This window comes from Drosophila elegans, unplaced genomic scaffold, assembly GCF_018152505.1.
Source record: "Drosophila elegans isolate 14027-0461.03 unplaced genomic scaffold, ASM1815250v1 contig_208, whole genome shotgun sequence".
In the NCBI taxonomy this organism is placed as follows: domain Eukaryota; kingdom Metazoa; phylum Arthropoda; class Insecta; order Diptera; family Drosophilidae; genus Drosophila; species Drosophila elegans.
This window is the reverse complement of record NW_024545578.1, coordinates 14720053-14733483: the sequence shown is the minus strand read 5'-3', so window position 1 is coordinate 14733483 and position 13431 is coordinate 14720053. Positions and strand designations below refer to the sequence as shown.

Genomic DNA, 13431 nt, shown 5'->3' with positions numbered 1-13431 from the left:
CATAGACAGAATTGATTTATTATCGATAGATGGGTTGATAAATAGATGGGTAAATAAGTTAAATAAATAAATAAATTAGGCATTACAATTAGGCGTAGACTACAGCTGAGCAGAGCAGTGAGAAATGGCTGTTATCCTCGAAAACCCCATTTGCGTTCAGAGCCTGACGACTTCGACGCCCTGTGGGGCAAACAAGGATTCGGCTGCCAATTTGAGTTTCTCGTTGACCAATTTGGCGATTTTGGGCGTGCGTCGCCACACAAATTCGCGGGTGCGGTCGTGATTGTCCTTGCTCTCCACCTCCACCTGTGTCAAAGGTTGATTGGTCAAAGAAGCCGGGGAAACAGTTGGGATTTGAGGCTGCCACTCACCTGCTTTGGCTGCTGCACCTTGATGGACATTAGGGTGGCCCGATCGTCCAGAACGCTGAACTTGATGCGTCCAACCATCTCATTCGTCCTGGCCGTCGCACTCTTCACGCTCCTCACGCTGCCCTTCTTGAAGGACTTCTCCACACGCAGGATCAGGGGACCCAGGGTGAACTTGGCCTTGATCGTCGAGTTGCGTCCCTCGGCATCGCTGATCACCTTGACATTTCCCACCCGCTTCAAGGATGCCAATCCTGAGAGCCTGCCCTCGGCCTTCTGCAGCTTCTCCACTGCAGCACTTGCTCCTGCCTTGCTGGCCCCCGCGGGCTGATTGTAGTTTCCTGATTTTAGGCCAGAAGCCTTTTTCGCGTTCTGCTTGTGGCCCTGAGTGCCGTTCGACGAGGACTTCTTTTGGCTGGTTTTCGTGCCAGAAACAGTGCGCGTTTCCGCCTTCGGTGACTCGGAAGCGGCTGCAGAGGGGGCGTGGTCGGACTGCGGCTCGCTGGGCCTCTTCTCAACGGCTTTGATGGCCAGCTCCGACTGTAATTGCGTCAACTGCTCCTGCAGCTTAACCGCAGCCTCCCGAGCCTCCTGATTTTGGTTCTGATTCTGGTTCGAATTGCCGGCACGGGGCTCTGAACGCGTGTTCTTGCTGCAAAGGCAACGAAATTTGAGTTGGTAAATAGAAGACCGCTTGATTGCAACGTTGAATCTACTTTACTTTGTCCTTAACCTTAAGTTTATTTGTAATAAACAACAAAAGTTGTACTGTTTTAAAAAAAAATTAAAGCACAAAAAATAATGTTTAAATAATTTATAGTTATCTGTTTTGATCTTGATTACAAAAACCATATCAGAAAAATATATAATTATTGTTAAGAATATACCTTAAAATCACGACTTAGTAATTAATAATTGAAATAATTTAGATCATTAAAGAATTGAACATAAAAGCTTATAATTTTGAAACTAAAAAAAAAGTTGGCCTTAGCCGCAGTAGTTGGTCCTGCTTCTGCAGTAAAATTTTAAATACGATTTTAAGATATACAATTTTAAAATATTATTTTAATATGTTAGAGAGACAAAAATTTAGAGAACCTAACCTATTTATCCATTTTTGTCAATTCAGCTCATTAGTAATTACTTAAAGTAAAATGATGTGAAGTAATGGAATAGTATTATAATTGTATTCTTAAATGGAGCCACACTTACAGTTTTTTGTGACCTCCGACCTTGCTGGTGGTGGAGTGCTTCTTGTTCGCGGCCTTGACCGTTGACCCACTGGCGGCATTGGGGGATGCCCAGCGACCCGTGAGGTTGACCACGTAGGGATCATAGTTATCCGACACGATGCGGTTGATCCTCGAGAAGATGGCGTCGATGAAGTGATTGTGGCGGGCCTGGAAAGCATCCGTGGACATGTCGATGACGTTGTTCTTCAGGTCACCTGCGTGAGGGTCAAAGGTCGAGGAGGAAGCGCAGGGAAAGGGCCGGCGGGGGCAGAAAAATGTTTACATTAGTTCGGTTCAACTGAACACAATGAAAGTTCAAATCCAGGAGGGGGTGAAAGGGCAGTGGGCGGACATTGTGGTTTCATTTTCGAAGGGGTAAGTGTGAGTGTGATTTTCCATAGGCATTCGCTTTGTTTTCAACCTCTAATTACATTCAGGTGCATCTGAGTGTGTGTGTGTGCATGAGAGCTGACCACAGATACACACTAACACACTAAGATTATGCGGTGCGTGTGTGTTCGTGGCTGGGGTTAGCAAATAATGTGAAAAAGAACATGAACATTAAAGCCCCACCTCCGACATGCAGTTAAGTTCACATACGTGCACAAAAAATCCAATAACCAACGGTTGAGCAAAGCAATTTATAGCAGTTTCCCTATCGTAAATCATTGCAACTATAGTGTTAATTAATAGCGTGCTTAATCACTCGATAATTAAGTGATTTGTTGAGCTTTTTTGTTATTGCAAAATTATTATTAAATATCATACTTGGAGCTTTGATTAAATAGGTCAACACATTTTTTTAAATTAGGTAATAACATTTTCTAATACACTATTATAATAAATCATTGTGATTAAATGCATTTTAAATATAAATAATATTTTTCTATAATAGTTTAAGATTAATAGGTTTAGTTAATAAATATGATTGACATTTTGCTTTCATGTTAAGAAAAAACTATTTAGAATTTATGATTATAGCAATGCTTCTAAGACAAAAATGTTTTTTAATGATTTATAAATCGTAATTTGCAATAAATTGGTTTGTCTATTAATTTTTGAATTTGACAATTTGTTTTAAATTATTATAAGAAGAGTGAAAGTGAATTTGGGAATCTACTTCTTTTTGGCCCTTATTAGTTTAAAGGTATTTTGTTGGAAATTCCAATTCCACAATGACTAAACTCCAACGTAGCGGTCACTTAACCCCATAAATTTATTTCCGAAACTGCCACTTTCGGCGACAGAGTATGCAGCGATTCGCCAGGACATACCCGTTAACCAGGAAACCAGGTCCTAATCCTTGTCTCCTCCTTATCGCGGTGACCCATCACCCGGGCACCTCCCTTTCGGGTGTTTTGGGACCCACAAGCGGATATAATCTCACACTCGACCACCGTTGAACGTGATGAGGTACTAATGTACTTTTTGCATGATAGCACTGCCCCACCCCACAGTGGGTCCGCTAAGTATTCGCCCACGCCCAGAATAGGGTTCAGTTTTAGCAGTTGCCCTTTTCTCTAGCTGTTAATTGAAGCGGAGAATTGTAAATTTAATGCGGCATATTCTAAAATAGATAATCGTGTGGGCGTTGGGGGATTATTTCAGAGCATGCTGGGGGTAAGAAATGCACAATTACAATGGTTAAGAACCAGATCCTAACTAATTACAGCTGCAGATGGGCGAGATGGATGATATGAGAGTGTACCGAGATAGCTCGGCACGTTACTGTAATGATGGAACCTGCTAATGATGAGTGTGTGTGAGGAGCGACAGAGAGGGGTAGAGGACAGACAGAGACAGAGACACCAGTACCTGGTCTAAGGTGACGCTTGAAAGTATGCTACCGGAAATAAAAACACAAAATTTCCAATTCCACAGTTTCCAATACCATTAAAAGTTGCACAAGGAATTTCATTTCGCAAATTTATTTAAGCAAATTTTCATGTTGTTTTGTGGCTTGTTCTTCATCATCTTGCTTTGTTTTTCTTTACAATAAATAATAAATAAATAAATAAATAATAAGTTATAAATTAAATGACCTAAAACGCAAAGTTTAACAATTTTCTATTTTGTTCTTGTGAAATTTTGCGCTGCCTTTCAAGCGTTCAACTTTTAGCTACAATTTGTTGTTTTTTTAGTTCAATTGAGTTTCTTTCCATGATTTTACAAAATTTGCGTTATTTACGTTCGGAAAATTATGCGAGCCGAGAAAAGAGACAGAAAAAGCCAAAGGTAAAACATTTACATCTTTTTTTCTCATCTAAAATGTTCAATTGTAAGCCAAATGTGTGAAAGCAAGAGATAGCGATAGTGCTTAAATGCGTGTGTGTTGAATGTGCGTGAGAGAGATAGACATAGATAGGTAGATAGACATAGAGCGAGTGAGATAGGCAGTTCTTTACATCATGATAACTAATTCCGAATCTGTTTTGTTTAATTACACAAATACGAAGATGAAATTACAACTAGAAATAAATAAATTACACTAAGTGAACAATTCTTATTGCTGTTGTTTGTTGTTGTTACATCAATTTAGCTATAAGTGTATGCGGGGTGTTTGTGTGTGTGTGAGAGAGGGAGAGAGATATGTGGATTTGATGGAGTGGGAAAGAGAGAGCAAGGGAAGCCTTTCTTTCTGGGATATAACTTTCTTCTGCGATATCTCTTTTCAATTCTTCTCTTGCTCTGCTTTTTCTCTTCTTCCGCCTTCTCTTCTTCTTCTGCGCCTTCTTCTTCTTCATCACCTTCATCATCTTGTTCTGCTTTGTGATCTCTTTGATTTCAACCATTTTTGTGCTTGGGCATTAAACATGTTGCTGTTGCAGTTGCAGCTGCAACTAGTGTTGCTGTTGTGCGTACAGTTGCTGTTGCAACTCTTTTGTCAGGTGAAACAGTCCGTGCGTAAATAACTCAACAATTGTGCGTTGGAGGGATTTAGTGGAATTTAAGGGATAATTGTGCTGTTTTTTGTTGTTTTGCAGATAGTTTGACTAGCACCAAACTCTCGATAACTTCATCCCCTCATCGGGGATGCGTTAAAATATATGTACTTAACTCAGTTTTTAATAAATTATAGGATAGCGAGGGGTGGGGGGAGGATAGTCAGTGCAGGCAAAGATGCAGTTGCAAAAAGTCCGGATTGCGTCCTGCCCCATTGTGAAAATGTTCAGAAAAATCGCTTCCCTTCTTTATTTTTTTGTGGGGCTTGTCATTCTTTGTTGCTGTTGCTGTTTTTTTGTTGTTGTGGGTCCCTGTCTTTAGTTGTTGTTGCGGTTGTTGTTGTTGTTGTTGTTTGTTGTTTGTTGTTCTTTTAGCAATTGTTTGGTTAATGCTTCAGCTCTTTTTTGGCCTTCTTGGAGGGACTTGTTGATTTCTTGGCCTTGGTTTCTTTCGTCGCCGTTTCCGACTTCGATTTGGACTCACGTGCTTCGCGGCGGGCCTCGATGATGTCATCGCCGATAATGTCATCGTCGTCATCGTCATCATCATCGTCGGCCTCCTCGTCGTCATCACCGGCGATACCTGTAATTTCACCAATTTCATCGACTCCATCATCAATATCATCATCATCTTCATCGTCCTCGTCGTCCTCATCATATTCGTCATCGTCAGCGTTGTCAGTGTCGTCGGTGCCAGCAGCAACACTCCCCGGAGCAACACCGGCAACAAGTGCTGCTGGTTGCCCCAAGGTCGTAGCACTGGACACCAGCTTATTGTTAATGATGTGGTTGTTGGTTAGAGTGTTCTTGTTGACTGTGCTAGTTGTTGATGTCGTTGCATGCTGAGATGAAGCCAGTGATTGCTGTTGCTGTTGTTGCAGTTGCTGCTGCTGTTGCAGCCGTATGTTTGTTTGTTTCTGTTGTTCGTCAATTGCAAGGGTGCTACTTAAACTACTTGTGCCACCACTAACACCATCTACAAGTGCGTCTTCATCGTAAAAAACATTTTGTTCACCTTCATTGTTGCTGGCGGCAGCGGACTGCGCCGGGGCAACGTTAGCGGACACGGACTCATCGGCGGCATTTCCGGCGGCCACGGCTTCCGCAGCGTTTCCGGACTCGGCAGGCAGATCGACACCGTCGGAAATTCCGGCGCTCACAGAGGAAGCGGCAGCGGGGGCAACCTCATCCAGAGTTTGGGCGGGAGCGGCGGCAACAGCACTCTGCTGGGCGCTGGCAGCGGGCGCAACCTCGTCATCGTCATCCTCATCTTCATCATCTGCAAAAAGTATTGATTTTAGTAAGCACGCCTCAGAAATATTGAAATATTTTGATATTGTTGAAAAAGGATTTTTCCTTGGCGGACACGAAATGGTCTGTTTAATATTTTTCTATTTTATTTAAAATAGTTATTGAAATATTGTAATTAATCTGGAGACATTCTTTAGAAAACTCACCTCCCAAGATATCATCGAACAGCCTGTCCAGATAGTCATCATCATCATCGTCCTCTTCTTCATCATCATCGCTGGCAGTGGCTGCTGGGGCGGCCTGACCCTGGGGCGTGTCATCCTCCTCGTCATCGTCATCGTCCTCCTCCTCATCGTCATCTGAAAGTCCCGAAATCAAAAGAACTTTGTTACCCAAGGAGAAGGGAACCACAGAAGAGAGTCACAAAAAATGATGGTTAATAAAAGCAGGTCAAATATTGTTTTTGGCTGGGTGCGTATTGCATTGCTCAGTGGTTCAGTGGTCGAGTGGTCGAGTGGTTCGACCAGATCATACAGTGGTGCTGTGCTGGTGGTGCTGCCTGGGTGCATTCAGTGATCTAGAAAGGGTACGTATCTCTCGACCTACCATCATCGTCATCAATCAGATCCCCTAGATCAGGCTCATCATCGTCGTCCTCATCATCATCATCCTCATCATCGTCGCTGGCGGGAGCTACCGCTGGAGCAACCTCATTATTGACCGCCTGCTGACGAGAAACAGCCCGCTCGCTCCTCGAAAGTCGCTGAAGTGGCGATGCCTCAATTTGCAGCAGCAATGCGCTTAGCACGCACAACAGAATCACGAACTTCATTCTGTCAGATCTGTAAGGAAAGGTGAGAAATAAGGGATTAGTCAAAGATCAATAGATAGTTGGGTGATATTAGATATTAATTTGTATCAAAACTATGATTTCATAGTTTTCTTAACACAGAAAGGTTTGTCAAATGATCTCAGCTACTAAAATTTGATGGAGCAAATACCTTAATTTCACAATCCTCTATCAAAGCAATCCCAGGTCAATGGTGTTTACAAATCTCTACACATTTTTGTTGTGATAGTGCAGTCACTTTCTTTTGCATGACTGCGAAATTACACATTTAGTGGGCAAACGTGGCTCAGTGGTCGGTGGAGTGGTCGTTCGGTCAATAAGCCAGCCACTAAAGAAAGCAGACAAAGGAGCGGCGCCCGTGTGAGAGTGCGAGTGTAAACATGTTTTTGAGCTACGCCTCAAAGTTGCCGCCGGCGGTGTTCACATGTCCAGTTGCTGGCACTTGACACACAGCAGCAACAGCAACAGCAACAGTTGCAGCAGCAGCCACCTGAGCAACAACAACACCTTTTTGGACAGCTGCAGGCACCACAGTGGCAGTTGAAGGTTGTGAGAGACACAAGCGGGTCTCACCATCCCTGGACACGCTTGGAATCGAACAAAAACGCTGGACAAAGTTCTCAGAGGAAGTCCGACTTCGAAGGGTATTCACAAGTTCGGATTGCTGTCACGGCATTACTGTCATTGTTGTTGCTGCCGTGATGTTGCTGCTGTTGCTTCCATTGCTGGTGGCTTTTTAGTCATGACAATCAGCACGACCAACAGCCAACTGCAATTGCAAACAACCGCAGCAATTGTTGCCGTTGTTGCTGCTTTCGCAGTTGTTGTTGCCGCTGTTTTTGTTGTTGTTGTTGTTGTTGTCGCAGAGGTTGCAGTTGTTGCTGCTGCTGTTATTGTCGCAGTGTCAAGTGCGGCTGCTGCGGGCTTAGTGAAAGCGACTGAGACGTCGACTGCGACGCATCGTTTTTCCAAAAAACTTGTTCGCAGCAATTCGTAGCAGCAACTGTTGTTGTCGCCGTTAATGCTGCTGCTGCCGCTCATTGAAAAAAGAGTTAAACGCTTTCGGGAAATCAAGTCCAGCGCTGATAAACAAACGGCAAAGTGGTCATAAACCAAAGTGAAAACCCAGTGACCCACTGGCCAACTGCAGCAGCAACTTCAGCGACAGCAGCAACAAGCAACTCCACCTGCATAAGGCAGCAATACGGTAATGTCTCAGATTTGAGTGGTTTAATTTCAGGGTTTAGGGCTTGGTTTTTGATAAGCCGCCAAGTCGCTGTTTTATGACGCTTCAGTGTCTCCAGTTTTCGAAGTGAAATACTGCCAGCAGCAACATCAGCATCACGGCAGCAGCATCAGCCGTAGCCGTCGCTTAATTAAAAGTTTTACGGAGCGAAGCTCGTCAGCGGTGTTTATTAAATACCAATGCCCCAGGCAAATACCTTCTCAGCCGTCGAGTAAGGGCAAAGCTCAACAAAATATGATGACATATTACCTGGCCTGAGAACAGTGGGTGTTAATTACCTAGAAAAAATGGGTCCCATTCAACGAGATCTAATGAATTTAAATGATGATTTAAATGAAGAATTATGAATTTTCAAGTAAACTGAAGTCCGTAAACTTCACAGATTGTTTGGGAAATTTGATGGAATCTAAAGAAATAAATAAACTAAATCTGAACTGAAATCATTTTGCTAACCACCCTGTTGCACATGCAATTTACCCACTTTTTTCGCCCCCTTTTGCTGAATTTTCCCAAGGGCCTTCTGTTTCGAAGTACTTATAAACTCCTGCCTATTGAAGTCTTGAGGAAATTGCATTTACTCTGCGCACCGTCCCGTCCCCTTTTGCCACAAAGCTCTTTTATCTACCATTTTTCTCACCGAACTCGGAACATTTCACGCGTCATGCCGCAAGAACGGCAAGAACAAGGAAAGCATGGGGGTTCTAAGGGTTACTGGAAGGCTGGAAGGGTTTTTTGGTATGGTGCGGGTGGTGTGGGGGGTGGTAGGGTTGAAGGCTGAAGGGCAGGGTAACAATGCAATGCAAAACTTCTGACAAGCGTGGGACAGAAAGAAAATGGGGGGCAAGTTTTTGCAGTTCTTTAGCTTTGGCAACCACTTGGCTCTTTCTGCTTCTTCTTCCTCTTCACTAGATTCTTCTTCTTGTTCGTTCTGGTGTTGTCTATTGTAGGGACTAACTCATATGGAACGTTGCTCCCACTATACAATATTTTAATGCCCCCATAGAAGAGCGCAGCTAACCGTGTGTGCATTCTACATTAATATTCATGTGCGTGATGCTGATGGAAAAGATACCGGGTATGGAAAACTGAGAGAAATTATAATAGGCAAACTAAAATGAAGATAATCTTATGTCAAACGAATACAAATTAATCCGAAAAAAGTATATGAATATTTAACGTATACAAGACACATAAATGATTAATAATTTTAAATGAATTGTAAAAGAAGATGCAGCTCATTTATAAATTGCTGCGGACTGATCACATTTTCCCCAAAATGTTTTTGACAGCCAAAAAAAACTCAAAATATTACCGAAAATAAATAACATAAGCTGTGTATCAAAAAGTTATCAAATTAAATATTAGGTTAGATTTAAATGAAACCGAGAACAAAGATTTGTTATAAAACTAATGCGAGCCTTAGGACTGAAGCTTAAAAAATTTCTTTCTAGCTAAATATTTAAGACAAATTAACGAGTTTTAAATGTTAGCAGCTTAAATTTCTAAGTTTTGCAAACGTTATATTTTAGAATGGTTCACAACTTTTCCCACACTTAGAACTGGATTTGATCTAAGTTTTTCCCAGTGCACTTTGGTTGTGTTTGCTGTGCACTTGCACGTCACATAGCTGGCAAAAATTACTTAAGCCCACTCAGGGGAGCGATGGGGAGTCGGGGAGCTGGAGGGCAGGACGGAGGGGTAACTACTGAAGGTGGTTGCTTGAGGCGCGGCAGCTGCCACTTGACGTTGGGACTCCTCTCCGGTGGCTCCGCTCTGGTTCTCTATTGCAGCTTCTGTCCTCTATCCGCATTGTCATATCAGCGTCATATCAATAAATATGCAGGCCGCACAAAAGGCCACGTGCAGACAGGATTTGCATAGCCCCAGCCCACTGCCACGCCTTCTGCCCCTGATTTGCCCCACCTTGGGATCCTTCTTTGTTCGAGTTGGTCGCATATGTTTGCGGAGCCTTGTCTTCGCAGCTGCGTTGCAGTTAATTTTCCAAGACAATGGCCCAAGAGGTGGTGTAGAAAAATAAGCTTTACACGTGCCGCTTCAACGGCCACGCCCTCTCTAAATTTACAGTAAGCGCTTTTTGAGGGGCGCAGCTGAATTTTGGTGGGGATTTTTCGAGGGGTCTTAAATCTCAGAAAAAAGGAAGAAATTGTTTCCAAGGGGAGACTGTTCTTTAAAAAGTCTGCAGGAAAATATGTGTTGAATTAAAGAAAATATTAGAGACATTTAAGGTTTCGTTTAATTATAAAAAAATTATTTAAAAACAATTAGAAATAAAAATTTTAAGAAATTCTGACAAATAAGTTTTGTTACACATTTTAGGAGACCATTTTTTTGGAATCTCTCTAAAAATCTTACAGCTATAAAACAACAAAAATTAAATTTTTTAGGTGCACTGTCTAGGCAAAAGTTGCTATCGTTCGCTTTCTTGTGTTTCTTGCATTTTGTTTGTCACTCTCAGCATTTCTTTTTCGCATGCACTCGCACGTCACACGAATTGGGACTTTGTTATCGTCGCGTCGGCGCCACCTGGCGGAACAAGCTGGCAACTGTGGCCGGACAGGGGATTCCCCTGAATTCTCCTGAGTGACAAGCTGCATAAACTTGGTCATGAACTAACTACTTAGGAGAGCAAAAAGCAAGAGCATAACAACAAAATAGAACGAACACTGCCGGGGAATGTGCGAAAAAGTGGAAAATGAATTGGAGCCACTCGAACTGCCAGCAGACTTTGTTCTGTTAATAGCTTGTCCTTGCTGGCAAGTACAACCCAATTCATCCGCCTCGTTGGCCTGGCCCCCGTGTGTGTGTGTGTGTGTGTGTGTGTTTTGTTTTGGCAGCAAAGTGCTGGCCAATGTAAACAGTGTAAACTATAACTGGGAACTGGAACTGGTTGAGGCTGCTTCAGCTTCAGCTGGCCAGGAAACACTTAAATTAACTGCTTCAAGTCGCTCGTATGTGGGTCAGCTGGGGCAGAAGAAACCTGAGAGCCACTGAGAGATGATTACTCAACTTGGTTCGCATCGGTTCGGTATAGGTTACTTTGCTATGCTTTGGTTTGCTTTGGCTTGGGTTGGGTTGGGTTGGCCTGGGCTGCTGACCGCAGAATCCCAAACAACATCAGCAGCACATGTGAAAATAGAGGGCATAAAAACCAGAGAAATTGCCACTGAACAACGAAGGGGGTACGGGACTGGGACTGGGACTGTATTGTACTATACTGGCCCTAAATTGCCGCAGATACAATTTATGACCCGGCCAGTTAAGAGTCCGACTACGAGCACAAGTTGCCTTCCGCAGTTGAAAATCAATTAAAAGTTCTTGCCCAAGACGTTTGGCCCATTCCATTCCAAGGCTGCATCGCGACGAGCTGAACTTTATGGCCCCTTTATGCTCGAGGAAAATCGGGGAGGGGAAACCGGGAGAAGGGGTGGGAAAAACTAAGCATGCAAACGCTTACATTTCCCACAAAAAGTATTACAAGAGTGGAAGGTTAAATGGAACAGATCGAAATCGCCGCTCCACTTTCACGTCTTTTTTAGTCCAATGCTAACTTGCAAACTTGACTCTAAGGATACTCATATTTTCACACAGCAAAATCGATGATAATCCTTGAAGCTGTTTCATGGTTTTTGCTACGACTGTAAATATTAGCTTAAATTATTAACAATCTTTAGCCTTCTCGAAAAGCTTTTTATCTGAGTTTGGAGCCGAGATTCGCTCTAGATTTCACATGTTTTTGTGGTTTAAATAATCAATATTGAAGTATTCAATTAGAGCAGCAGTGCTTTCGCCCTTGTTGTTGTTTTGAAATAAAACTAGATAAACAATTTTTTTATGGCACTACAAAAGGAATATTGTTTAACAAATTAACTAAAATGCTCAATGTTTGGCAAAGTAGATTATGCAAAACTTTTTAAATTGTACATCAAAGTTATGGGATTAGCATAAACTTAGTAAATGGTTTATAATCCTCGGTACTTTGCATATTTGGCTCTATTTCATTTGCAAAGCGAATTTGGATTGAAAATGAAAAGCACTCAAGGTAATCCTTTCTATGTTAAAGCCATTTTCCAAAATGTACTTTAGATAATAGGTGCAGCGGTTGAACACACAGTGTTTCTTATTTTTTGTAATCCAAAGGCTAACCTTGACTAAGTATTGTTCACTGATCTTGGCACAGAACCGATAACAACCGATTAGAGTTTTGGGTTTTTAGACCGTTTCGAAGCGCTGCGATCTCCTCGAGTTGCCGTGAAAGACTGTCGCTGGCAAAGTGCTTCTGGGATGGTTTTGAGTTTTCAGTCTTGAGTTCGAGGCCCCCCTTTTTTCTGCCCGGTTCTTGGACAGTGACTTTCTTTTTTACCGCCTCTCTTTACCTGTTTTTGTGGCGATTCGATTCGTTTCGTTTCGATTCGATTCGAGTCGACTTGAGTCGATTATGGATTCTGGCCTGAGCTTGGCTGGCTTTTCAGAGATTCGAGTTCGGTTTTCCAACACCGCCGCGCACACAACTGTCTCGCTCGACTGACCGTCTGCAACTGATCGCTTTCAGCCAGCTCGTCTTACCAACATACCAACTGGGCTCGCAAAGCCCGAAGCGCGGCCCGAAGCGTGAATTTACATTTGGCTGCTTTCTTGGCTCTCTTCGCTTGCCGCTTGCCACTCGTCGATTCTTCAATTAATTTGACAAGCTGGGCTGGCCTGGGAAAGTATTTGGCACACTAAACGGCCAGCTCTAACAGTTAGCGGCTTGTCAGCGGTCTGACAACCTCCCGACCACTCGAGAGCTATGATCTAAGAACCGAAAACGGGCGAGTCTCGTTGACGGCACGGTGGTTTTATTGCAGCTCTAAATAGAACAGAGCCGGGACAGCATCAAAGCCCATTGGAATTGCTCCACGAATCATAAAACTCAAATTTTCAATTATTCAAATGGAAAAGTCAGCCCATAAAATAATAATAAAAAAAGCTTTGTTACGGGATGAAATGCAGCTTAAAGTTTGTTTAAACACGTAATTAACCTCATTTGGTGGGAATAATATTTGTTTACATAGTTTTCGATTTTTTAGAAAATGTCTTGAGTGTTTTAAGCCTGAAACCTTTATACGTAAAATATATATCTATTTTATAGTATACTAGAACCAAAATTTAACAAGAGTTGTTAATCAAAACCTCGAATCATTAGTAATCTGTAAAAAACAATATTAAATATTTAACAAGAAGAAACGCGGTTAAATATACTTATATAATTAAAGCCATACAAATAAAATACGATTATTACTGTAAAACAGAACCAGTTGATAAACCTTTGATTATTCCAGCTGGTAATACAAATTTATTAACTAGATTTTTAAAGGGCAACCCACAATTTCTATTGACGGCATATCTTAACACTTTTGTTTGGTTTATAGCCAAATAAAATTCTTTCGATTGACTTCCTTGTTTCCCCGTCGCAATCACATACATACATATTTTTGCCACCTGGAGTTGCGAATCGCTGAGTGCTATATTAATATTGATTTAT

At 42.3% G+C, this 13431-nt stretch overlaps 1 protein-coding gene across 2 annotated transcripts; it reads right to left on the bottom strand.

The window, feature by feature from the left end:
* Nucleotides 1-12458, bottom strand: LOC108150292 (acidic repeat-containing protein). 2 transcript variants are annotated; one of them, XM_017278395.2, is made up of 8 exons: nt 12284-12458; nt 6400-6635; nt 6000-6152; nt 5558-5821; nt 5027-5125; nt 1581-1815; nt 372-1020; nt 1-306 (listed from the first exon to the last, which is right to left on the bottom strand). In XM_017278395.2, the coding sequence occupies exons 2-8, from the start codon at nt 6623-6625 to the stop codon at nt 157-159; spliced, it is 1776 nt and encodes a 591-aa protein (XP_017133884.1). In that variant the 5' UTR covers nt 6626-6635; nt 12284-12458; the 3' UTR covers nt 1-156. The 2 variants fall into 2 exon arrangements, with proteins under 2 accessions (XP_017133884.1, XP_017133883.1); XM_017278394.2 differs by lacking the exon at nt 12284-12458 and adding an exon at nt 12054-12186.
* Nucleotides 12459-13431: the final 973 nt, after the last annotated feature.